At 48.0% G+C, this 27991-nt stretch overlaps 1 protein-coding gene across 2 annotated transcripts in view; it reads right to left on the bottom strand.

Moving 5' to 3' along the window:
* The window catches only part of HK2 (hexokinase 2), a 61439-nt gene that overhangs the window by 24895 nt on the left and 8553 nt on the right, over window positions 1–27991 (bottom strand). The window contains exons 2-3 of one of the 2 annotated variants that reach the window (XM_027621289.2): window positions 17104–17266; window positions 1029–1177 (exon numbers count right to left, since the gene is read on the bottom strand). In XM_027621289.2, the coding sequence (XP_027477090.2) occupies window positions 1029–1177; window positions 17104–17266 (312 nt within the window). Of the gene's footprint in view, window positions 1–1028; window positions 1178–14788; window positions 14879–17103; window positions 17267–27991 lie in introns of those variants that run through there. The other variant, XM_027621290.2, reaches the window with a different exon arrangement.

A 27991-nucleotide genomic window follows, 5' to 3' on the forward strand; every position in this document is an offset into this window, starting at 1 on the left:
AGTGTGACGATAAAAAGAAATGCAGGCAAAAAGCCTTTGCTCTGCCTGTCACACAACAGGTCATCGTGTGTCAGCACCTCCTGAGGGTTACTCATCCACTTCAACACGTTATTGCTTTCTCTGTGTCCTGGTGGTCCAGCTGTGCGGTAAGCCCAGGAGAGGACAGGCCGGGAATCTTTGATTCCCAGCAAGGGTCACTGCCCCACGCACAGGAGAAGCTCAATACATGTTTGGAGATTACCACAGTGCAATTCCCTCCTTTCTCCTTTTTTCCTGGCTATTACTGAGAGGATTCTTACTTGGATTTCATATTTCTTCTCTATCCACTCCTTTTACTGTCTAGATGCTCTAGAAGCCACAGAGATATGGGGATGACTAAGCATGATTTGGGGCAATGTGGAAGCACACGGTGCCCACTGCAGTACCAGCTGGGACAGACACCCCAAAGCTGGATTTTGATGTTTTCTCAGTAGGTTTCCACCCCTGTGTGCAATGCCTCTTCTGTTTTAGATAGGCAAGAAGAGAAAGAGCAAATAACCACAAAGCTGAAGGGCCAAGTTCCATCTTCCTATGATGCTGTGGTAACAAGTGTGAGACAGAGGGCTGCAGAACGACCACAGTAGCAGGCGGGAATATCAGACCACAATCGTGTGTTCTGACCTGCCATTTGATGGCACCACTAACCACAGGTGTCCAGCAGGTGGGTCCAACCTCCCGACAGCAGGCTTTCATCACTAGTCAGCCCGTGCAAGCAGACCTCCAAAGACACGGCAAACCAAAACACCACCCGCTGCGGCCCATCCAGACCCTGGGGTCTCACACACATGCTCCCGGCTCTCTGGTCCGTGTGTACTTCTCCTAATGGAGATGCCTCACTCAACCTCCAGCCATAGAAAGGGATCACCAGGCAGGGAGAAGACGGAAAATCTGAGCCTCAGTCAGGGTCTCCTCCCTCCAGACCAGAGAAAGGGCAGCATCTGCGCCTGTGGGGCCCAGAGCCCCAGTGGCCACTCTGAGGAGGGTCCTACCTGGGTGCCGCTGCCTCTCATGAGGTCCTCGGGGATGGCATAGATCTGGTTCTCCATCTCGACCTTCTGGAGCCCATTGTCTGTTACTCTTACCCAAAGCACACGGAAGTTTGTCCCTCCGAGGTCCAGAGCCAGGAACTCTCCGTGTTCTGCAGAGACAAGGGACTGCTATGAGTTCCGGAAAGATAAGATCCTCCCAGAGGCCAAGACTTAAAACCCATGAGTCCCTCCATAAACACTAGTCACCTCCCAGTGACGGGGTGGCCAGTGGTTCTTACTTTTTACCACAGACGTTTATGTATGGTCTGATTCTGTTTCGTCATGCTAAGCACTTTTATATTACTTTTAAGAATTCACGCAAACAACGATACAGTCCTACACCCAATTATGAGGTGCCCGCCCCCTCACAAGAGCTCAGTTATTTCGGGGGCTTTCAGCCAAGTCCCCATAGGCTCAAGGGGCCCTTCAGGCCCTCTCCCAGGAGTCCACACCTCAGTTTTGTTCCTCATGCCTCCAGGACACCCAGGGCACCGCTATAGGCCTATGGGGCCCTGGGCTTTCAGTCAAATAGTGGTCCCCATACAGAATTTACTTTTCAATGTCTGCGTACAATGATGGCAATGTCTTGTGGCAGGATGAGAGGGTCATGTGATGAAGTGAATGGGGTCCAAATAGCTATAAATTAAGAGGCCTAGCAAATCAGCCAATCAGGTGCCCCCCAAAAAGATCCCAGGCTTATTAGAATGTGAGAGAATGCTGACCCAAAGGTATCCACTCAGCTGTTCCACTCAGACAGGCCCCAGAGCTGGGGTAGAGGGGGGACGGGGAGAGTCCACAAACACAAGTGGGTGCAGATCTTCAGGTGTCACCAGGAAGGCACTATCCCTTCTCCCCAGGAAACAAGCAGTGTAGACAAGAAACATCCAGCTTCTAGACAATAATACAGCTGGCTGCAGGGACATGCTCCATTGTATGGCACGGAAGAGAAGTGCTGAAGAGGCGCAGAGGCCCGGCCAGGGCTGGGGGCTGGCGGGGCTGGCAAGGGCTCGGGGAGGTGGGCTCACCCTCTCAGCAGCCTTCCCCTACGAGCAAAGCTCCACCAGTTTTCCACGGCCCTGCCACACAACGTCTCGGAAGGATACAGTGTTATTTCCTAGGGAATTCTCTTATTGGCATGTTTGTCAATGCTCAGCCCGTTTCCCACTGGGTGACTGGCCACTGAAGCTAAGGCAGCATGGACCAGCGGGGCAGGGAAACGCTCTGACCGAAATGAGCCAACAAGGGTCCATTCTGCGCCCAGGCCCTCTGAGCAGCAGTTAACTGTTTGGCCCTGAGAAAAGCTATTTCCGCTCAGCTCCCTGAGGGCACTACCCATAGCCTCTACAGTCCGAAGGGGCAACTTGGGGGAAAGGGGTGTCATCCAGCCAAGATTCTGTGGGACTTGCCTCCACACACCTGTGGTCTGGTAGTGGCGACATGCACAGCCTGGCTCTGGAGCCCACATTACCTTTGTCTGGTATCTGGCCACGTTTTGGCCGTGCCAAGTTCCTGAGGCTCGGCCGCCTCACCTCTGAAATGGGAACGTCATTGACTTCAGGGGGTTGTTGTGAGGCAAAAAACTAGATAATGTGCCTCAACTACCCAACATGGTGCCAAGAACTTAGGACACACTCTGTAAGTACTAGAAACAAGCCATCCAGGCATCCACTCATGGCCCAGTCCTCACACTGGAGACCTCTGGGCTTCACAGTTAGGGCCGCCTCTCAGACTGAAAAGCAAAATCACCCTCACCAGTGGGGACTGAAGGAACCTGTCCAAGAAAAGTCATTGGCATCTGTCCCAGTGACTCCAGTGTTCCTCCTCAGGGGCGCTAATTCCCTGTCCCCTCCCTGACATCTGGAGAGCCTCCCAACCCCACTAGCTACAGGTGCTCGATAGTTGGAGTAACCTCAACCCCACCAGGGGTGACTCGGCCCTTCTTGTGGCCATGGGCAACTTTTCCAGGCACTCCAGGTCTGAGCCTCTCCTGGCAGTGGGAACCCAGCCAGACTGCAGGAAAAGCTATGTGGTGGTTGTCATGGGGGATGAAAAGGAAAATCAAAGACGAACTGCCTGCCTCAGCACTCTGCAGCCTAGGACACACGCAATGCGCTGAATCGGCGACCACAGGGGTCATGATTCAAGGCCAGCCCGACCTCCGTTCCCAGGAAGGAATGTCATCCCTTGCTTTCTTTTCAGACTCCACCGGAACAGACATTTCTCTCGGCATCCCTCCTCCCCGGCACCCCCGTCTGCAAACACACAGGATCACAATTACCACAGCCTAGGACTGGATGCTTTCCAGGGTCTAGTATCTCTGGGGCAGGCCCAGCACCATGACTCCTAGAGCTAAATCCTAAGGTGACCCCCCCTTGGGACAGTGGACAGACCATTCTCCTGGTGCCCAGCTCCACACCGTGCATGAGAGGCCCCTGTAGAGCAGGGGTGAAGAGCTGGGCCTTCAGCAATGGGCAAACAGGCTTTGATTTGATTTCCAGCTCAGCTGCTTCACTCCCTATGTGGCCTCTAAGCATGTCACCTCCCCTGTAGAACAGGGCCCATAATACTGACTTCTCCCAGGGGTCATGAGGCTGACACGAAATACAGAACATATTATGTGTGAATATGTAGGCTCACAGTAAGCCGTCAATAAACGGCCACTGTCCACTCTTTCCCCTTTGGTTGATCATGTAGTTCTTCTCAGCCCCTCCAATCCCCACCTACACCTACTCATTGTGCAAGTCCCACCTCTACTGTGAACCTTCCAGGACATTCCAGAAGCCCAGCGCAGACAGCGTGGGAGTGTGTGATGGGTCGTGAAGGAGCATCACATCTATGTGCCTGGGACCATCAAACTGGACGGGTGGGAGCAAGGCTCTGGGGCAGGAAAACGTGCTTACAGTAGGTTTCTTAAGCAAGTGCACAGCCATGTGACAGAGGACCCAGTAAGGTCCAGAGAGATCATTCTGCTGAATTATGGCTGCTATCTGAGACAACATTTTAAGAAAACACCTCCTATTGCATTTGCTCATTGATGGTTCATTTGTTAAACAAAATGTTTGAGTACCAACCAATTTATAATATGAAACCGTCAGATCTGAGGTAATAAGGTCTCTTTCATTGTTGAGCATGCTGTTATGTCTGGAACACTAACTTTCTAAAAGTAGTAAAATATAAACATCTGATTTCTTAAAAAGCTCAAACAATACAAAAGGGGGAAAAATTAAAATCAAATCTCTCTTTTCTTCTCCACACACCAAAAGTAATCATTACTAATGTTTCTTGGGTGTCCTTAGGCACATTTATTTTATAAAGACAGCAGAGGCTATTAACAGACACATTCAGAGAAAGGAGTTGGAATTGCTGGTTCTTAGGATGTATGCTTTTAATTTGGAAGACATTGCCTACAAGTTCATGCCGGAAAGTTCTCAACGATATCCCCGCAAACCAACAGCTGAGTTTTGTTCTCACCAAGGTCTTATGTTATGTGGCAATTAATCTTTGCCAACCCCCTTGCTCAAAGTGGTATCTCATTTTTAAACTGGGTTTCCTTCTATTGTGTAAGGTTACACATTTTGAATTGCTGACTGGCCTTTTGAATTCCTTGTTCTGTGAACTTCCTATTCACATCTTTTGCCTTTTTAAACAATACATTCAGGGACACCTGGGTGGCTCAGTCGGTTAAGCGACTGCCTTTAGCTCAGGAGGGAGCCTGCTTCTCCCTCTGCCTCTGCCGCTCCCCCTGCTTGTGCTCTCTCTGACAGATAAATAAAATCTTTAAAAAAAAAACACACATTCATTACTTTAATTACCTAAAAGAGCTCTTTGCATATTAAAGAAATTAGTCTTATTGTTTATATATTTATTATCATTTTTTCCAGTTGAATGTCTGTCTTTTTACTTTGTGGTATTTTTGCCATGCAGAAACATTTAATTTTTATGTTGCCAAAATATTTATGGTTTCTGGGTTTTATGTTGTATCTGTACAAATTCTAAAGATTACATGAGTTTGCCACCTTTCCTAACTCTCCCCAATTCCTCCTGAATGCGGCCACCACCACTGCTAAAATGAAGGAAGCAAAGTTTCAAAGTGTATTGGAAAGACCAAATTCATATATTTTCTTTTTTGTTGTTGTTGTTTAAGGCCCCATCCCCACCCCACCTCTCCCTTGGGGTAGGCACCCCACTAGGGGCACCCAGCTACTCACTGCACAGCCGCCATTTTGGGGTAAACTGACCCAGATGGGCAGGGCCCTCCCTGCATAAAATTCAGCTGTGGAGAATGCAGGCATCGAACCTGCTAGCTCTCACATGCTAAGCAAGTGCTCTACCATTTGAGCTAATTCCCCAGCTCCCATTTTCTAGATTTTTTAATGGGACTTTTTTTGGAAAACAAAGCCCCAAACCCTGTCTTCATCTCTCTCGTCCCTTGGGACAGAGTTCCAACTTCATCACTGGCATCTGGATTACTGTGGTAATAAAACAATGGAAAGAGGCAGGTGTGGGGAGGGTTTAGTTTTTGAGGGCCCAACACATAGGTGTTTTTAATGGAAGAAAAACATTTAAGTGATGGTCACTTTGTTTATAAGCATTATCTCATCGATCTTCAGCAACCCTATGGGGCATCATAATACCAATTTTCCAAATGAAAAAATCCAAGACTCAGGTCAAGTAATTGAAACCAAGATTCAAATTTAGGTCTGGTTCTCCAGCAAAGTTTTCTACTGGGATGAGCAAGGAGGCTCCTCATGGGAAAGTTGTAAATCCCCAAATAAGGAATTCTTCATTAACAACACCAAGAGCATAAAGCCCAGAGGTCACCAGCAGCCTCCAAGCTGGCCTGGGTGGAAGAGGAAGTGACACTGTGGTTTAGAAGTTCAGTCATTTGGTTTAAGGTCACACAGGGGTAAATGACTGCTGGGTTTGAACCAAGTCCATCTGACCCCAAAGCCCATGCCTATTCCACTGCACCACACCCGTGTCTCTTGTTCCTGGAAGATGAGGAGGGTCTGGCACAGAATCTAGAACGAGGCAAATAAGCCATAAAGTGGTGAAAAAGAAAGCAAAGACGCCCTAATCTTTATCAGTAACTGCAGTCCGTCCCTCCCTCCCCCAGGCCTACTGGATGGCCAAGCGCTCTGAGACACGAGTGGGTGGTGGCAGACACACATCCACTGGATGGAGGTGACATGCCCTTCTCCCCCAGGAGCCCAGGATCTTTAAAGCTTGTTGATACAGTCTTTTTTGGTAGCCACAAATTGCTGCCATCTCCCACAATCACATGGAACCTCTGTTCCTACCAAGCCCTCTCTGCCAAAGGTCCTCCTCATTAAAAGCATCCCCCCCAAAACCAGACAAGAGAAGGGGTACCAACCCTCTTCTATAAGAAAGCAATGACTCAACCCAGCACTGCTGGCCCACGGTTAAGAGGAACGGGCAATAGGAGCATTAGGTCGTGCCACCCTCCATCAAATTGCCCAACAGTTAAGATCCAAGTTGCTCCGTATGGCGGAGTGTGTTTGCTGACTCATTTCCCATCCTGGACTACCATTCTGCCCACTTTCGGTGAGGCTCTTATCAAATACTAAGGTCAGCAAGATAAAAGTGTTTCAATGTCTTCTGGGAATTCACCTGTCTCAGCGAAAGGCTGAGGAGGACTAGAATGGATCAGACTGGCCGCCTGAACATGACAGTCACCATGAGGTTCGCCGATGAGACATCAGTAACGGGTCTAAGCAGGCCGTAACTTCAGCATTGTTAATAACACAGAAGTAAGTGGCCTGCATCTGGCAATGTCCACGCAATTTTTGAGGAAGGAGAGGCAAGGGCCAGTTGGATTTTCTAGCAGGATCTACTCTCAATCAGTAGGTACTTGCCACTAATTAAAATAGCTCACCACCTGTTCCTTCCATCAGGTACTTGGAGCTCGAAGAGTGACTTGCAAACAGGTTGGGTCTGGTTTTGTGTTTTGAAGCAGCAGTGCCCTTCGTCATAGGCAACTACGTCCAGAAGGGGCAGCGCCCTGCCTGTTCAAGGTTGGAGCCAGAGCCCGGCCCCCCTGCCCCAGAACTTTTTCAGAACTGGCTCTAGAAGCCTCTTTTTGAACAAGAGGCTTTTACTCAGTGTTCCCAGAGTTCTGGGGATCCTTGCAGGTGGCAAGCTCTTCTCGAGTTAAGGAAGGCCAATTAAGGCACAACCTCACCTCCCACCTACTCACTTCCAATTTTATATCTTTCCCTTACCGTTACTGTCTTAGATAATGGGCTTCTACATAAGATTTCATTCTGTTTAAAGTTGGGAATGGGGTCCACTACTAAAGAAATGTTTTTTAAAAAATCACTATTTTAAAGAGTCAAACACAGAATCTATTCTAGGACCTACCAACAAAATATTTCACATTCTGCAATCAGCTACTTCAACACTGAGCACTGAACACAGTACTAAGAGCTTCTCGGCTAACTGGTGCTGTATGCAAACCCAGTCCCTGACCAGATGGTGAGAAAGGGAGCACTTAGATGCACAGTGGCGAGTCCATGATAGAAGGAATGAATGGCTTTGCTCGGACAAGGAAGAGTTCTAGCCAGGTCTGAATGCTGGTATGAAGTTGCCAGACAGGGAAAAGGGGACATATATAAGGGTATGGAAGTTCATGGCATGTTCAGGAGTGGCTGCAACGTAGGGCTCCTACAACACGGCCACCTGCATGTAGCAAATGCCAAAGCCAAGGACTCTGGATTTTAAGCACAGGGTCAGCTTTGTTTTCAAGAGGGTTTTAGTAGCACTGTGGATGATGAGTCTAGTGCCAGGGACACTGGTGAGGAGGACGCTGCAAAATAGTCAGGCCAAGCAGTGATGAAGCCCTGGGTTCTAGGGCCATGTATGGTGGTCAACCACCCCATTGCCCAAGACCAACATGGGACTTTCGGTGCTTTAAAGTTAAGTCTCAGGCACACCAGGATGGCTGGTCACCCCCGGGCCATGTTAGATCCAACCACAAGGACATCACCGCTTATCACCTAATGCCAGAGGCATGGAGCCTTGAACTTTGAGGTAGGTCAAAGACACACACCCATACTATCACATCCAGTTCCTAAGTGACCCTTTAATAATTCAATGCCCCCAAAGGGACTAGCTCCTGCCTGCCCTGCCACAGCAGGAACATTTCCAGGGGCTCCAGATGACTGCACCGAACATTCCGCTCTGCCTCCCCGGAGTAGCTCTGGGTTGGAGACCTTGTTTATCCTTTAGTTTTCCAATGCGTGCTAGTTAGCACACTGCAAGAGACTGCTCTAAGATGATATGGCATGGACTCCAATTAAGAAGACTCAAAAGAGAAATATCCAGATCCTGGATAGGTAATCCAGCAAAACTACCTCTGGCAGACACAGGCTTTGAGGCACGTATTTCCCGCGTACTTGGAATCGCTCGCCACTGCCACGTCTGGTGGCCTCTTTTTAAGCTCCAAGATCCCAGCTACTCCATTAGAATACAATGCTGGTCTCCACTCAGTAGCTCAGAAATAAAGTAACTCCATGTCATTGAAGGTATCAAATCACAGTTAATGCTAATGTCTAGTACAGTCAAGGAACGGGGTAAACGGATCTTCTACGATGTTGGCCTTCTAATCATTTTAAGCCATAGGATGCCAAATGCCAACATATAAAACTAGAGAAAAACAGAGCTGCTCCTACTGAAAGAAGGGGGCTGGAGCACAATTAACACACTGATAAGTGCCCCCAAAGCTCCCAGAACACCATCGGAAAGCACCACCCTGGTGTTTTGATACTCAAGAAGTGTTTAAGCTCAAAATACGTGCCAGTCACAGAAGTGTTACATTCGCTCCACAGATGTGAAACCACTCTTCAAAAGATTAAAACATGTTTCAATCCATTGGGTGTGTTCAGATTTTCAGGCAGGCCTACTGGGAGTTCAAATCCTGTTTCAGTATGAATCAGCTGTACAAATTCAGGTAAGTTACTAGAAATGTCCAGTTTCATCATCTTTTAAAAGGGGATAGTAATGACCTCTCTAGCCAGCACCTCCCCTCCACTCCCCACGGCACGGGGACACAAACACGAGTGTGCACGCGCGCGCGCGCACACACACACACACACACACACAGTGTCCGGCCAAGATTCAATGCAATGAATGTGTAAGGTGTTTGGCACAATGCCGGGTACATGTAAATGTTTAATAAACTCTAGCTACTACTATAAGGAAGCCACTTATCAATACAATCTTTGGTTTATATTGTCAGTGCCATATAAATCCACTAACTTGCTTGTGTGCTGGTTATTGATCTGTCTCCACGGCATGCCTTTTAACAGATAAAATGCTGAGCAACCAAGATAAGGGCTCCTTTGGGGTCTTACTAGCCTCTGTGCAAACCTGGCAGCCTAGTCTCTCTTTACATTGTGTGCTTCCATGATATGACTGGGTACCATTCTATAATCATTTGATCTGTGTAAAGCCTTATCTCCCCCAGGACAATTTCCACTCTTCCAAGGTGGGGCACAAGGCATTTTTAAGCATACTGCTTCCCCACGGAGGACCAGCCTTGGTGGGGATTCTGTGGAACCAAACTGAAGAGACAGGCCTGAGTTACTAGCCAAAGAATGAATGCACTGCGCTAGCAGGGGGCAGAGGGGCTGAGCGGGTGGCAGAGAAACATAAAATGCACCTCTCGTGGTATGGCTAAGCACCCAGGCATTGACACCCAGTGGGCGGGCCTAAAAATCAAGCACTTCCATTGGCTCACCATGTGACTTTGGGCAAGGCGCCTAATCAAACAAATCTAGTTTTTCTATAAAATGGGGTTCATAGTGCCTACCACTGGGTCACTGTCAGAATTAACGAGATTGCTCAAAGACAGAGCTCAGCACAGCAGTTGGCATTTAATAAACCTACAGTTTGTCATTATCACCATCATCATCATCCCCTGCTCTCTCGGGAGTTCAGCCTGGCTAGATGGTAGAGATATACTCACCTGTGAAAATAATTCACAATTCAGAGAAGTGGGGAAGTATCAAATGATCAATACAGCAAAGCCTTCAACTCACTGGGCCTTACAATAGGCATCTTTATATCTAAACAATCTTATTGAGATAAAGACACGACAAAGATACTTTATTTCTAAAGTGGAAATTGCATCTGAATATTAGTAGATTCTCAGCTGGGCTGTACTTGAGCTTATTTTAATGGTACCAGGCGAACCCCTATCTGTGATGTATTTAAAAGGTGATAATCCAATTTGCTCTAGAAACTTTCGTTCAGCAACAGGAGTGGATGTAAATTACGAATGTTATAGCCATAGAGTTAGGATTCCCTCTGCTTAAATCCTTCAACTCTTCACCTCTTCACCTCTGCCATTCATTGGCAATCACCCACTTCCTTTGGCCTCAGCTGCCTTACTTTTACACTGGAATGTCTCTCTTAAAGAGTTTGCGTGAGGAATAAAACAGATTATTTATGTAAATCGCCTAGCATAGACATCGTGGGTGCTCATTAAATAGTGTCAATTATTCCTGCGTTTACTCTTCGGATAGAACTGTTCTGTCCTCTGAGAGCCGGATGGGTTCCTGTGACATATGTGGTAGGCCCGCTGATGGGACTGTGGCTGGAGCGGGCACCACAATCAGACACACAGCCATGCCTTAGGGCAGGGCTGCCTACGGAGAAGTCAGAGAAGGAGGAGTTCCTGGCAGATAGAAACAAATGCTTTCTTTATTCAACTCTGCACTGCAAAAACCCAGAAGAAGGTAGGGGAAGGGTACAGACAAAAATATCGGTGAGGATAAGGGGCAAGCAGCACTCTCACACTGTTGGTGGGAGTGTAAAATATAAAACGGAATGGTTCGATCACTTTGGAAAAAATCTGGCAGTTTCTTATAATAAAATACACACCAAACTTTATGACACAGAAATTCCACTCCTAGTTGTTTACCCAAGAAAATGAATGCATGAGTCCACGAAGAGGCTTGTGCAAAAATGTCTAAAGCAGCTTTAGTCCTAATGGGTGAAAACTGGAAACAGCCCAGGTGTCCATCAATATGCACCTCATATAGGCTTCCAAACATACCATGAAATCAGCAACAAAAAGGAATGAACTACCGATATACACAACCTGGATAAAGCTCACAGTATAATAGATAGATGAAGCCTTGCATAAAGAGTAAATACCCCCCCAAAAATAAATAAATTGATATTGAGTCAGTGTTGGGGGGAGGTGGGGGGGTACCAGTAGAAAGAGGGATGGGTGTGTGGTCAGGGTACTAAACCCATTAGCTCCCTCTCCGCAGTCACCATGGCTGGCTATGTCCTTGGAAGAAGTCCTAGTTCCTATAAGACGGTCCTCTTTCCACACAGTGTGCTGATAAGCACCACCTCCTCTGCACTTTGAGCTGGAGATAGTAATGGCCACGCTAGAACTCTCCCTGAGTACTTCCTTGGTTTCCTACACCTTCGTTGTTCAGTTATTAAGCGCTCCAGATGCCAATCTGCATATGGGCCATCTATTTCTTACTGCAACCATGACTTGTATACCTGGATACAAATTCTGCTTGTTTAAGCAATTTCTTTAATCTGCCTGGCTTCCGTTACCACTTACAGTTGCTGTGAGAATGAGATTGGAATAGAATGATGGAGAGATGGGGACAGTGGAAAGACTGTAATAAATAGTGATTGAAAACTTAAAAAAAAAAAGAGTAAATACCCTATGACTAGATCTGTGGAACGTTGGTCAACAGGCAAAACTCATACACATGGTAAATTTAAAAGTGATTGTTTCTGGCGGTCAGGGTCAGGGATTGCCTGGGAAGGGGCACAAGGGAACTTTCTGGGCTGGTGGTAATATGTCTTCTCTCTTGATGGGGGTTGCATTAAATATATGTCTTAAAACTGTACATTATTTGTCAACTCATCAGATGATACTTAAAAGTTGTCATCTCACTGTATGTCAATTTTATATTAAAAAGAAAACATATTGAAATCTAGTTAGTAATGTGCATACTGAAATTTTGGGGTTGAAATAAACTGATTTCTGTAATTTACTTTGCAAATGCATCAAATAAAACAAGATGCACTGATGGGTAGAAGGATGGAGGAGTGTGGTAAAGCAAATTTAGTAACATATCAATGTAGAAGAATCTGGATAGTCTGTATGTGGACGTCCGTTATACAATTCTTTCAACTTTTTGAAACTGGGGGCGGTGGGGGAGGCAGAGGAAGGGGGAGGATTTTTTTTATATACCCCGACTGACAGCCATCTGATATTCTTAATGGTATATTTTTTAAGATATTATTTATTTGAGGGGGGGAGAGTGAGAGAGCACCAGCAGGTGGGGGAGAGGGAGAAGCAGACTCCCCGCCGAGCAAGGAACCCAACCAGAGCTTGATCCCAGGACCCTGAGATCACCACCTGAGCCAAAGGCAGACGCTCAACCGACGGAGCCAGCCAGGCACCCCAGCCGTCTGATATTCTTGGCCCATCTACATATATTTCATTTTTATCTGCGCCGACTACATTTCTATGATGCACAGATGGTCCACACAATCTATGAAGTGTGGCTATTTTAGAATCAGCGGCCATGGGCTCTGCGTCCACTGACATTCCCTTCCTGCTCACAGACAGCAAACCAAGACTTGAAGGTTCATTTTCCTTCAGTGTAACGGAGGCCTCCATCATAAAGGGACGGCCTGAAGCTTCCTGAAGTCTCTCCCACACTTTCTACCAGGATTTTCATTACCATTAGACAGCCGGAAACCATCGAGAAACAAGAGTTGGAACCCGGTCCTCACTCCAAAATGCAGGGCCTCTAGGGATGGGGATGAACCCTCACAGCCACTACCTCCAAAAGGAAGGACCTGGAAGGCTTACTCGCCCTCTCTCAGTGAACTTGGTGCTGGCCGTGGCTCTTGCAGAGCTGACTTGTCGTTACCACAGGACTGTGTTTACAGAACACATGAGAAGGGCACATATTTGCTTTTCCCTTAATTCTTGGGCCTCCAGCCCCCTAATCGTTCCTCTTTTTACAAATGAGGAAACTGAGGATCAGGGCATACCTGAACTGCTCCTAAGCACGCAGTTTGAATTCAACCCCATTTAACCTAGAATTCTGATCCTCACCGCCCCCGCTCCTGACACTGCCCTGAAACCACCTCCCATCCCCACCAGGAAGAAGCCAATTTTACAAATGCCCATCTAGGACAAAACTGGGTGAGGAGCTTTTAAGGCAGCAGTGTTCACACTGCAAGCTGGAAAAAAAACTCAGTGGCTCCTGACCAGCAGCTTCTGAAAATGAACAGAGAGCAATATATCTGACTGTACCACATGCAAGAATAGACATTGGTCCCTGAAACTTGTTTCAGCTGTATATTAATATTTATACATGGGTGTTTCTTGGTATAAGCATGCAGTCCAGAAAAGTTAGAAAGCCAATGATTTAAAGATTAAGTCCCTCTAGATCAGAGATTTAGATCTGAGATTTAATTTCCCAGATTCAAAAAGAAACGCTGGAAAGGAATGGGCTGAGGAAGGTACTCGTGGAAAAGGCATCACTTGAGCAAAGACCCCTAGCCTTCTGTGGGAGACACACATAACCACCAGTAGCAGCAAAGAACCCAGGCTAACAACTAACAAAATATAAAATTGAAAGCCTTGACATTGACTATTTTAAATTACATCCCCTCATATTCCCCTCCCCAAGTTCAGTTTCCTTTCTTGATTTTCCAAGAGCAATTCCTATCATTCATCTTGGATATATAGTCCAGTTTAGATCCTAATAAATTTTACGATGTATATGTGTCCATAAGCAATGCACAGCATTGTTTGAGTGATTTTAAGTTACATCCAGCTACTAGGAGGTCCCCGTCCTTCCCCAATGTTTCACATATTGTTTTTTAGATGTATCCATATTAGTATACACACATTTATGTAGCATGCTGCACAGTATCCCTCCACAGGGATAGTCCATAAGCGGTTTCCAATATTCTGTCATTATAAGCAACAATGTTATGAACATTCTTGAACATGCCTCCTCCGTTCATAAGGGAATCTGCTCTAGTTACAATATAGCTGGAGGGAGTGTTACTGAGTTGCCATATACATATACCTTCCACTTTACTAGTTATTGCCAACCTCATGTGCCAGGAAAACTACTACTAATAGTTCAGTGTGTGTCCTTGAGACTTTATATACCTGTACCTACATATATATACATGAGTTTACAGAGTATGAATATAGGTAAATCTATCTCGTGCTTTATAATGGGTTGCAGAGGACCGTTTTCTGCATGAATTGACCAGTGCCCAACTGATGGACATTAAGGGCTATGCCCCCATCACAGTATTTCAAAGAATTTTTTTTGTGCATAAATAAGCAGCACACTGGTTCTAGTACACACGCAAAACAGATTGGGACTCCCAGACCCACCTCTTCATTTGTACAAAGGAGAACACACTACGTCCCAGAGAGCTAGGGTGAGGACCTGGCCCAAGGACCCCAGCAAGGGAGAAATGAAGGGGCTGAGGGCTGGGGTTCCTACACTTGGGGCACTTGCTCTGCTTAAGGGAATAAAGCATTTCAGTACACATTATTCCTTTTACACACCATCCTCAGTTACCCTCTAGGATTTGACATTATAAAGAGGTACTCTGTGTATCACCAAAGTCATGTAAAATCTCCCTGTGTCTGTGTGCAAAGGAGGTCAAGCAAAAATTCTTACCCTGGACCCTTCTGCCCCAGAAGGCTGCAGGAATCAGCCTCTGGCTTCCACCTCAGTCCAGGCAACTCACATTCACAGAGGCTAAATGCTCCTTGTGGCTCCACCCTGGGACGCAGACAGGATCCCAGGACCCCAGCCTGAGGTCACAGAAGAAGACTCAATGACCACATAGCACAGTAATCAGTGCAAACTGTAAGAGGCAAAGGGAGGTGTCTGGGGCTCCAATCTCAGGAAAGCAGTGAGAATGTTAAAAGCTGGCCCCATACCTAGTTCTCAACAAATGTATTCACCTACTGAAGCCAGACATCCAGCCCCACATTTCAAACACTTGCAGCTGCGCTCAGACCATGTGCTCTGGTGCTGAGTGCACAGGCTCACGCGTGCACGCACACACATAATGGATTGGGTGCAGTCTTGATGCCTGACCTTTGGCATATATGCGTTTGAATCCTGACTCAGCCTCTCATTAGCTGTGTGACCTTAGGCAAGAATTCGACCATCCAAGCTTCAAATTCCTCCTCTTAAAAAAAAAATTTTTTTTTAATGTAGATAAAATTGGTCCTTCCCTAATAGGGTTTTATGAAAAGTAAATGAGTTACTGCACATAGGTGCTCAGAAAAGCTCTCAGACCATAAAAATGTAGTAGATACTTGGGGTACTTGCCTGGTGGTGGTGCCTGAAATAAAACAATGTCCCTGGCCTTAAGGAGCTAGTAAATTTATGAGAATGTCAAATAAAAACAATAGAAGCGGGTGTGGCCGCCAGTCAGAGGGAGTGGTAGGTACAGTAAACAGTGCCAATGTGGAGGGGATATGAGGGGTACCCGGGGATCAGAGGCGGCCGCTCACCTCAGGGAACTCATTGCAGGGCTGAGACACACACTCAGAGCAATCCTGAACCAGGCCACGCACTCGGTGCTGGGTCCAGGCTGAGTCCCAAGGCAAACATAATTATTTTCCAAATTGTAGGAAGGTCCAAAGTCTCGTTAGACAAACCAGGTCCCCAGAGGCTCTCAGGCAGGTTAGCCTCAAGGAGCCAGATGTGATGGAACCTCTGAGGGCATAGGGCGCATGAACAAGCCCTTGCCCTGTGCCCTCCCCAGCGGTATCTTGGTGCTCTCTCCTCCCTCGGGTCGGAGATCTGTGCTTGCTGCCTCCTTCCCCTGCCTGGGTGGCTGCCCCTCGGACTCTTGCCCCACCATCCACATGTGGGTGGCTGTCACACACTGCTTGCCCCTCCCGGCCCCCACAGGTACCTCACGTCTACCAGGGAACAGTTACTGCGAGGGTTAAATGACACAAGGATGTGAATGTGCTGACACAACTGCATTCCGTCCCTTCTCGGAGGATGCCACCACCCCTCAGCAGCAGGGCTCAACATCCTAGCAACCCCTCTGACTCCTGTCCCTGCCCAGCACATCCCACCGGGCCTCGCCCTGTCTCTACCAGCCGCCCCATCACGCCGTCCCACAGGGCAGACGCTGCTGATGTGCGTTACCCAGACAGTTCTGCCCACACCCCTTGAAAACTCTGTTACTCCCCTGAGCTTACTGAAGACAGACCCACTGTTTTAGGTGTGCGTGCAAGGCCCTCTAGCCCAACCTACCTTCCCACTTCCATCTCCACCACAACCCTTTCCTCTGGTTTGATTAAATCACCTGCTGGGTGGTGCATAGTGAAATACAGGGTCTGTATCCAAACAAGGGGATGAAACAAAGCGTGATAGGTTCTTGAGCGCACCCTCGGAGCCTTTAATCCCTAGACATGCATTGTGGCTCTTCACGTTCTCCCAAGCGTATGTGGACTTCAAGTACTCTTTTTTTTTTTTTTCACAGAGTTCCAGAAACACAGAGGACAATCTGTACCACGCTGTTTCTCGAGCAAGGCTGTGGAATGTGCCACGTAGAATGACTGCCCGGCCTCTGGCTGTGGCCATCTCAAACACGGTTGTTCTTCATCACCATGACTGTGTGCAATCTCTGTGGAACTGTGAGCTCCCAAACTCAGCCGATAAGCCTGCCTCAGCACAGGGACGGATAACAAATGGCCGGCAGCAATGCCTTGGTAGGGTTGACAAACACTTGCTTCGACCTTGATTGCCATGGCTGCCTGCCTCCCAGTTTTCCTGTCTACCCCTCCCCGTCGACTTCGTTAAATTTCCTGTATGCTTCACCTAGCCAGGGCTGGTTTCTGGGGCGTGAAACCAAAGAACCTTTGCTGATACATCGTTCTTACAGTCCCTGAACAAAAAGCCACCTAAATCTCCCCCAGGCAATGGGGCACCCTGAGTCGCCACCTCCGCCCCAGGGTCAGCACCTGTCCCATCCGGAGTAGACCTCACAAACGTGGGCAGCATTTTCACTGAAGCAGTGGGGTGGGTGGTAGCTCCAAGCCCTTTCTCCATCTCCTTGCGGAACCGCTTAGAGATCTCCAGAAGGTTCTCATCAGAAAGACGCATGTGGTAGAGATACTGGTCAACCTGCAAAGGGGTGGGGGGGAAACAAGAGTTAGAGAGCAGCAGGGTTAAATCAGTGTGGTACGCATCTACATCATGGAACATCCCTCGGCCCTTCAAAAGAATAAAACCTGTTATGTACAGAAGGTTATTATTAAGGACCATGTAACTGGAATCTATTTGACAAGATATCTTTAAAAAAAAAAAAAAGAACTAAACTGCAAGATAAAATGAGAAAAATAGGTTTAACTTTATTTCTGAAGAGTGGTAAAGACGAGGGGAAAGGCACATTAGGGAAGAGGAAGAGTTCTTTCCAGAAAGGTTGAGTTTAAGGGTCTCTGACAACATTCTGGGAACTGGGGTTCATTACTGACCCCCCTTGTTCCCCACACACCTTGAGGCCGTCATGGCAATCCTAGTATCCTCCACCCTGGGCCAAGCAGCCAGCACCTCTTGCCTCACTTACACAATCCCCAATTCTGCCTTTACCTCTTCCATCCATTTTCCATCCCCAGCCAGACTCCAACCATTCCCCTGCTTAAAGAAACCTTTCAGCGGCTTCCCATTAGAACCAAACCTGAAATCCTTCCAAGGCCCCACAGGATCTGGCCTCTCCCCACTGGACACCTCTGGACTCCCTCGCGCAAACCCTACCCTTGGTTCAGTCCTTCCCTGCCTTGGAACCCATACATGGGCCCTACAGCCTTTATCCCGTCTGCCCGTCTCTTCAGCCCTCTCCAGACCTCTCAGCCTTCTCTTGAAACAGTCAGGCCTCCCATTATTCCAAGAACTCAGACTTTTCCCTTCCCAACACCACCCACGATATGTATCTCTTAGTGTCTAAAATATAATAAGCACCGAGGGCAAGAAGAACCGTGTGTATCTGTTCACCCCTGCATCCCTGGCACGTGCTGCCACAGAAGAGAGCTTCTACATAAACCGCATGCAAGCTCGCCTCTCCTCAGAGGCAGAGCCAGCTCTCCCTAGTTAGTTCACTGACCTTGTTTCCAACATCAACTTACACGAACTTTCCCCAGATTCACCACCAAAGAAGCACCAGGAGTACCTCTCACACAGTTTCCTTCTTGGAAGCTCCCGTCTGCCGTGGCTGTGGATATTCCCAGTTTTCTCCTCTCAGGAAGAGGCCTGACAGAAATCCCTCCCAGGAGGCACACGAGTTTCCACAACACCCCCATTCTTGGCAGCGCTGTCCAGGACAGGTGACACTGCCGGCCACGGAAGGGTAGGGGTAGACACAGAGTCAGGAACGTCGGGCCAGGCCCCAGCTACCCCTTCAAGGGGTGAGGGTCACGGTCCTCGAAGCTGCGGGACTTCAAGCAGCCCTGCTCTTCCCAGCTCTGCAACGGCCGGGTCCCCAGGGGCAAAGCCTGGCTGATGACCACTGCCCCTGCTATTCCTGTGGGAAACAAGGAAGTTCCTGCCTGCCCCCTGCCCTTGCTCAACTTTGACAAAGAAGCACATGTTATTTAATAATTAGAGTTTCCAGACAAATGTGCTCGTTAGTAGTATAGCCTGTTATATTTTCTGTCCCTTTTTTGACAGGGCTTCTTGAACTTTTTTTTTTTTTTTTTTTTTTTTTTTTAACCAGAGGAAGGGCGCAAGGTGCTTAATCCCTTAAGAAAAGAACAAACCCAGTTTGGTCAACAGAGACGGTCCCCTCACTCACGTCTTCCTCTATTCCACGCTGTATCCTAACTCCCTTTGGGATCTAGGGCACATCCTCCTCTTTAGGCCTCTTTCTGCCCCTGTAGAATAAGGAGATTGGCCCTCCTTGGCTCATTTCAAATATCCTGCTCAGGACTCACCTTTGATCATTCTTCTAGATTCCCCAAAGATCACAGATCGGAGTCTGGAGTAAAATGCTGAAAACAGCTGCAAAGGAGGCGAAGGAGAGTCCCTGGTGAGTCAGCCCACCCAACTCCACAATTGCCATGTGGTTCAGTCACAACACTGAGACGCGACCCTCGCACGCATAGGGTGGGAAAGAACAGGGTGGACATGGAGAATGGTAAAGGCCTTGGGCCACTTCTGTCCCGCCCCGCCAACAGAGGGACCCGGTTTGTCATGCGGGGTTTCAAATTTGCAGAAATGACGATTTCCCAGAACTAGTCTGTGGCCAGCATTTACTAAATATAAATCAGGAAGAACCCAATCCATTCTGTTTCCTGACCTCGGGCCGCGGGCAGCTCACCCGCCTTGAGCGCATCATCTGCCCCAGCCTCTCAGGGCTGTGTGGACACCAGCCCCCACCACGAGCTGGGTCTCCTAGAATACTGGAGAGCCAGAGTGCTCCTGAGGAGGCCTGCCCTCCCTCACAATGAGGTTTGTGGCTCCCCAGGGGGTAAAAGGGTACAGCTTCAGCCCAACAGCAGACAAGGCCCCTCCCTATTGGTGGGAGGCCAATCTCTGGCGACCCTGAGCCCAGGGCAACTTTAATCACCCCAGAAGCCTCTAGGCTCCTGATCCAGTGACACCCAGGTTGGCCCAGGAACACTGCCTCATGGCTTATGATGCTAACATACAAAATCCAGGGCCCCCAGACCATAGACTAAGGCCAGGCCATGTCCAAGAACAGCCTGAGATGCCCTGGTGGGCAACAGTAAAACAGTAAACCCTTACGTGGCACGGTCACTGTTCTCAAGGTCTTACATCCATTAATTCATTGAATCCTCACAACAATCCTATGAGGCAGGGAGTGTTCTCTCCATTCTACTGAGAGGGGGAAGGCGACATGCCCAGACAGAGATGCAAAGGACCAAGCTGGGACTGGACTGGATTAGGCAGCAGTCCTGGCTCGTCCACTCTGCTAGATAAATGCCCCTCTTCTGCTCGACACCAGGCCAAATGGCACCGCAGTGAATTCAGGCTGGCTATGCCCACTAAAAAGCCATCTTCTATTCCAGTCATCCCCCGATGTCGACACGAAGGGCCAAGAGCAGAGTGTGTTGCCCTTGGGGCTTGTCTGGCAGATCAGAGGGCGGCAGGGGCAGCAGACACGTCTCTGAACGTTGTCATGAATTCGACACATGATCAAGTTGGAGCTCCCATATTACTACTTTCCCAAAGAGAGAAGTCGAGTGCCAGAAGCCTCCTGGCCACCCACTCCCTGCCCCCCGCCCCCCGCCACCACCACCACCACCACCACCACCATCACCACCACCACCATGGATGGCCCTGGGTGTTGTTACAAAGGGGGCCAGGAGAACAGCACCTGTACTGCGTTATTAACAGGACGCCTGGCCACTTCTTGGACTGTGAGGTCATGTACACCAAGGAGCAAAGGTGCATTGGCCACAATTCCATGGCAGCCATTCCTAGTTCAACTCTGAAGCTTAAGCTTCAACAGGCTGGTTAGAATTCCAGTCGATACTTCTCATCCTTAACCCGGAGAGACTCTAACAAGTACACAGCCTTATTTGAAGTCAAGTCACCTTTTACCCAATAGAGTACAATCATCTTTCAGTGTTCAGTGATAGATGAAAACAATCATGGTGATTGTTACAGTAGCTAAATATTTCTTACCTGCCAGACGCCATCCTATGACTTTACTGACTTCACCTCCATTGTCCTTTTGTAAAACTTCTAGATCCCTGCTTTATAAGCCACTCGATGGGGAGGGGCAGAGCTGGGATTCCAACTGGGGGCTTGGGACCGCCAGCTTCCCTTCACCTGCCCCACGGGCCCTCCTGGCGTGGGCGGGCACTCTCTGCCCTATGGTTTCTTGGATGAATACTCACGGCCTTGATTTCCTCTCTAACACATGAGACTAAGAGAAAGGATATGGGACAGCTTTGAAAAATGCAACCAGAGCACCTTGGCCCAAACTTCCCTTCTTTCACAGTATGATGTGGCCACCCTGAGTTTATTAGGGAAGGACTGTCTAATCACCTAATGTCATGGCTTCCTAAACACACCGTGGGGCCCACACCGCCTTGGCTGGCGCTGCTGTGTTGGGTGAAGGGTGGCCAAGGGATGCAGAAGCCAGAAACAAGAAGCAGCCTCTGTACAAAGACGATTTTCCTAGACTGGGAAGGAAGTGAATGCACTTCACAGAATCCTGCCAACTTTCACCCACGGTGCAGCCAGAAGGAGGGAGCACCAGACCCAAAGTCACGGGACAAAGTCATTTAAGAGATATCAAATGTAGGCAAGGCAGTACGACTGCAACTAATAAATACCCTTAAAAATGCCTTTGGAACATCACGTTCAAAATCCCACTGCAGATAGCATTCAAGTATGTCCAGTTTGCCTCTCTCACCCCAACAGTCCATCAGCCCTAGGTTTGAATGCTTCTAACCATGACACGCTCAGTACTCTTTTTTTTTTTTAAGATTTTATTTATTTGAGAGAGAGAGAGTGAGAGAGAGCATGAGAGGGGAGAGGGTCAGAGGGAGAAGCAGACTCCCCACTGAGCGCGGAGCCCGCTGTGGGACTCGATCCCGGGACTCCAGGATCATGACCTGAGCTGAAGGCAGTCGCTTAACCAACTGAGCAACCCAGGCGCCCACACTCAGTACTCTTAACATTGGTCAGCTCTAGTTGTTAGAAAATTTGTCCTCAATCTGAGATAAATCTACTTTCTGGTAACTTCCATCTAGTCTCCATTCTGCCATTTGGGATAAGCGTTCCCAAACTTGGCTGCACATCAGCATGACTGACATGAGGAGTTTTTTTTTTAAAAAACATGAAGAATCCCAAAGAGCCATTCCAGACTGACCAACTTGATACCTTCAGCCCTGGGTGCTCAAACACCTTCCCCTCTCCCGGACCTGGTATCCCCCATGCCAATAAATGTGATAATGGTGGGCTAGGCTCTGGTCAACATTGCCTAAGGTCATTTTTACCACTTTTCTACCTGGAAGTCTCTGAAAGTCAGCAGTTAAGACATTAGGCTAAGTGTGAAATAATCCTGTGTTGATCCTGGGGGCTGGGAATTGAAAAGATTAAACCCTGTCCTTGTTGGAAACATTTAGGTCACTGGAAACTATCAAAGCAGGATCATTCAGGCCAACCCTCATTTCACAGCTAGTGATAGTCCAGTGCAGCCCGTGGCACCGGGAAATCGGTACCCGAATCCTGGCTCTAACACGTGTACAGGTGTGTAACACTGCACTGAGTGACTGACCGAGATCCAGTCTCCTCCCTGTAAAACAGGGTAAATAGCCCCACACAGCAGTCACCGGCATAAATGAGGAACATAAAGCTCTCTCGACCCCTTCTTTGTCTCCTAGCCTCCCCATTGGCCAGCAGCACCCTCAGAGGGTCAAGGACATTTCTTAATCCTATTCTAGTCACATCCAGGGTTAACAAAACAGAGGCTGTTTCCCCAAATTGTTCCTTCTCTTTCTGTGGTGGGTGTGTGGCCTATCATACTGGGATGTTTCTCTTTAAAACCCCATCAGGGAGAAAGAGGGAAGTGGGGGGGGGGCGCTTTCCAAGCTGGGAAACAGGCTGGAAGCAAAGCCGGGCTGAGGTATTCGAAGTCCACTTGCCAGCCTGGAGGCAAGCATGTGTATGAAAGAGGAAGAGATAGCAGTTTTAAATGACATCTCTTTAGCAATCTTGAGATTAGAACTTCCTCATTGTGCAATTTTGGTCAGTTTCTTTCTTCCCATGACACACCAGCCCAACAAGCCTGTTTCCTCTACAGAACTGTGAGTACGGGTGGGAGAAGTTCGAAAGAGAAATCAACCGCATCCTCTTTATGAAATAAAATGAGAAGTCCATGCCACATTTAAGTGTCCACATTTTCCCCCAGACTAGCATTAGAAGGAGGGGAAGTTATACAAAGAATGGAGAGAGCAGGTCACCCTCACAGAGGATCCACCTCAAAGTGTGCAATGGCCTGGGTTGGGGCTGACACAGCCCCGGCCAAGGTATGGATGGGGAAGCCCTGAAAAGAAAGACCTGGAAGTAACTGGAAAGGGACCTCAGAAAAACCGAGGACAGGGGGCAGCCTAAACCAAGGTCACACAGTTGAGGCTACAATCTGGATCCCCCAGACACCTTCCCATACTCTCAAAAACAAGAAAGGACAGTCCTCCTGCTGGTCCACAAGGACCCATGTCATCTTACAGGCCAATCCCAACTAAATGGCTGGTGGCCACTGCCTAGATCCTCAGGCCACCCTGTCCGTTCCGAGAGGGAAAATGGTCCTGATCAAACTATTCAGATCCAGAAGAAAACAATGTTCCAATTTTGACAGTTGGTTATATCAAGTATACCTTGAATACTTTAAGGGGTTTCAAAGAAAAGTGTGGAGGAAACTTCAAATTTCAACACCTGTAAGATTTGTAGCATTCAACCCCAGAATCTCTGCCATTGATGCAACCCCAGCTCCTCCCATTGTAGAGCCTTCATTGAAAACCAATTATATGCAAAGCACTACAGTGAACAGGAACATGATTTTAAAAGAAATCAATTCTGGGGGCTCCTGGGTGGCTCAGTCAGTTAAGCACCTGACTCTTCATTTCAGCTCAGGTCATGATCTCCGGGTCGTGAGATTGAGCCCCTTGTCAGGCTCTGTGCTGAGCATGGAGCCTGCTTGAGTCTCTCTCTCTCTCTCTCTCTCTCTCTCTCTCTGCTCCTCCCCCCCCATTCATGCTTTGCGTTTCGTTTGTTCTTGCTCTCTTGCTCTCAAATAAATAAATAAATCACTTCTAGAAATGGATAGTAATGATGGTTGTACAACAATGTAAATGTACTTAATACCACTTAATTGTACATTATATATATATATATACACACACACAGAAATAATTTTTTTAAGAACTCAAGATTCTTGTTCTCTAGGACTTTAACAAGATAGCACAAAACTCAACTCACATTATAGACCCAATGAATGTCTCCAAATTGAATGGAGGGATGGATCTCAGTAGATAAAGGCAAACACAATGCGAGGCGATCCATGGAAGAGTTACAGGGGTACATGGCCCATGAGACTGGCAGGCAGGGGAGACTGTGTTCTGGGCTAAGAACATATACATCCAACATACATGTCAGTGGATACACGGTGACCTAAAGAATAGGGGTTATCATGTGAAAGGGCTCAGAAGATGTGGGCCGAGATCTTGGAAGGACATTATGAATTCCAGGACCAAAATTCAGAAGACTGCAATGTCTTCGGATTAGTCTGATTTCAACTGACCACTTTTCATCACGGGATCATGGGAAGAAAGGATCATCAAGATCACCTCACTATGTAAAGTTGCTGTGTTGTTTACTGACCCGTTAATTCCCTGTAGGGTTTGGCGCCAGGAGAGAGTCTGGCTGCCCAGAGTCACTGTTTCCTGCTACGGCCAATGAAAGTCAAACCCCTGACTCTAGGACAGCTGTCCTTTTTGCCTGGACTGTCAAGGGGCTCAGAGCTTGGCCCTCAGCTCCAGTGAACTATCCCTAGTCTAAGTGCATTGGTGCCTGTCCCTTTCACTGAAAGCTGAGCTCTATCACCTAATCCTTTTAGTAAGGTGACAAAAGAACTAATATAGGCTCAAGCAAATGCTCATCAGTCATCCCTACAGGACACATCATCCTGAACAGAAGATGAAATTCAAGCGAACAAATGGGGTAAGAAAGCCACTCCACAAGCATGTAAGCATCAGGGCCAAGGACACAGGGACACCCTGAAGCGCTGCTGGACTCTTTCCCCAGGCTTTGTGTATTTCTTATCGAAGACCTAGAACCTTCTCTCCAGAAGGTGCTGGAGGTACAGTAGCTAATTCCTACCTTTTATTTAGCTTCTTCCCGACCCCAAGCAGACCAACTGATTTTCAGCTTTCCTAGCGCTTGGGTCCTTGTCCCAAAGATAGAATCAGGTCATGTATACAGACATTAGGCAAAGGCTCCAGGGCTCCAACCTAACTTCCTCAAAAGAAATTTTAGGGAAGACCACACCCTCTTGAAGGGCTTTGACTGATCTCGTGTGCTTTAATGCGACCAGTCAAAACAGGGTTGGGGGTACAGGGGCAGGGATACTCTCTACAGCAATTAAGACGGCACCACCTAGGGACGCCTGGGTGGCTCAGTCAGTTAAGTGTCTGCTTTCAGCTCAGGTCATGATCCCAGGGTCCTGGGATGGAGCCCCACATCGGGGTCCTTTCTCAGTGGGGAGCCTGCTTCTCCCTCTACCACTCCCCCTGCTTGTGCTCTCTCTCTCTCTCACAAATAATTAAAATCTTTATTAAAAAAAAAAAAAAAAAGGAAGGGCGCCTGGGTGGCTCAGATGGTTAAGTATCTGCCTTCGACTCAGGTCATGGTCCCAGAGTCCTGGGATCGAGTCCTGCATCGGCTCCCTGCTCAGCGGGGAGCCTGCTTCTCCCTCTGCTTCTTTCTCTCTCTGTCTCTCATGAATAAATAAATAAAATCTTAAAAAAAAAAAAAGGAAGGAGGAAGGCCCCACCTACCACCACATACAGCCGTTCATACATAGATGAATCTCACAATATAAAGTCGGGCAAAAGAAGCCAGACACAAAAGGGGACATACCTTATGAGTCCATTCATATGAAGCACAGAAACAGATCTCTGCTGACAGAAGGTGGAATAGGGGTTACACTTTGTGTTGCTAATGATCTGTTACTGGATCTGGGTGGTGGTTACCAGGTGTTTTCAGTTTCCTGTGTATATTATACTTCCATTTTAAAACATAGGAAGAAAAAAGGGCAAGGCCCTAACTAGGCCCTGGTCTACCCACTACACATGGTCAGAGGGCCCAAGAAGCTCAAAGAAGTCTGTAAGAGGTCAAACCAGAGGGAAAAGCCATCATCTAAACGTAGCCACATGCACAGTCTTCCAGTGGCCCTATATGCTGACACGGGCTTACAACTTTGTTTCAAAAGAATTTATTTTTGCATTATTCCTTTGCCAGCGTCACCTCAAGTCTTCGATGAGGAAATCAAGCCTTGGAGAAGCCTCCCCAAACCACGGGCTGAGTCCCTAGCAGGACCCACTACATACGGTGGTCAGCTGAGTGCCCTAACCTGGGGCACAGGTGTGCCCGTCCTGGGAAAGCCAGGTAACTACCATCAGTGACCTCATTAATAATAATGCCTTCACAGACTTCTCCTGGGAGGACCACGGCTGTGCAAAGAGCAGCAAGTTTATACTGTAATGGTGCCAAGCCAAGGCCAGATGTTTCTGACAGAAGAAAGAAAGAAAGAAAGAAAAAAAGAAAAGAAAGAAAAAGAAAAGAAAGAAAAGAAAGAAAAGAAAGAAAAGAAAAGAAAAAAGAAAAAAAAGAAAAAGAAGAAAGAAAAAAGAAAGAAAGAAAAGAAAGAAAGAAAGAAAGAAAAAAAGAAAGAAAGAAAAGAAAGAAAAAGAAAAAGAAAGAAAGAAAAAAGAAAGAAAGAAAGAAGAAAGAAAAAGAAAAAAGAAAGAAAGAAAAGAAAGGATAAACTGAGGAGGGAAAGACATAGCAGAACCTCGATGCTTTAAGGCTCCTTCCTCTGAAAGGCAGCTACCCAAAAGTAACAGATCTGCCACAACACTTTCTTCAGATGGCACCAGGCAGAACTTCGCTGGGGCCACCAGGGGACCTCAGGGAGATTCCGGCTGACGCACCCTGCACTCACAAGCCTGGGGCACCAGGGTTAAGTGTGGAGCTGACCTAGGAGGCTTACAGGCCACTCCCCCAGGATCCTGTTGCACCTTGGTGAGTCACAGGCTTTCCAGTTCTTCCAGTTCTTGCCTCAGCTGCCTGGAGTTATAGCCAGACTCAGCTCAGGCAGTGGCACCCGTCTGGGGTCCAGGAGATGGGCATTTGGGACACGGGTGTTGGGAGCCTCCTGTCCTCAGACATTCTGGGCCAGCTGGGGGGTGGGGGGGAACCTGTGCAATAACATGTCCCAGATATACATGACCCCAGCACAGTTCATTTACATAAAAGTGAGTGCTAAATGGATGGAGTGGGCCCTGGCCAGGGGCTGAGGGCACCAGGGGAAAGGAGAGCCCGGTCTCTGCCTGCAAGGGGCTCAGTCTATTGGTGGGAGGCAAATATGTCAACAAGTAATTACAAACTGAGGGGAAGGGCAGAGAATAGGCAGTTTCTCTCCCTGTTATAAAATACAGATCTTGAATCACTGAAATCATGCACACATCAATACAATTCTAAGGAGTGTCTCAGGAGGGTGAGAAATGTGTATATGTTGACCCCACACCTAGAATGTTCTCCTCCTCTGGCGTAACAAAAAACTCCCATTTTGCCCTTCAGGGCCCAGCACAAATGGCCTCTCCCCAAATTCCCAGCCACCAACACACTTTTGACACCTTGTGTCTCCCACCCTCGCTGGTCCCAGAGAACTAAAGGCACCAACTACATGCTCCCAACTTCACATTTGTGATGTCAGCAGCTACCTCAGGACTGAGACAGAGCGGGTGCTCACGTCATAGGCCATGGTCACGCACAAGGGGCTATTGGGGTGCCAAGGGGGTGGGTGGGAGAGTAACCTAGGTGAAGGGGAGAGCTGGTCATTCCAGAATGCCCAGGAGCTCAGAGCCTGACCCTGTTCTTCAGGCCTGAGCCCTCACTGCACGTGACCCTGGCAGCAGCACAGTTCCTTCTCCAGCTACCTGGCTGTCCTGTTCAGTTGCCCAGGTCCCCTAAGAGTCAGACTCTGCCTCCCCTGGACAGCCCCATACCAGGGAACCGGAGTCTACCCCTGAGCCTCTTGCCTCACAGGGACATCTGAACTCCCCACTCCAAGTGTTCACCTGCTGCGCCAAACCCCTGCGG

Source organism: Zalophus californianus, chromosome 8 (assembly GCF_009762305.2).
Source record: "Zalophus californianus isolate mZalCal1 chromosome 8, mZalCal1.pri.v2, whole genome shotgun sequence".
Taxonomy (NCBI): domain Eukaryota; kingdom Metazoa; phylum Chordata; class Mammalia; order Carnivora; family Otariidae; genus Zalophus; species Zalophus californianus.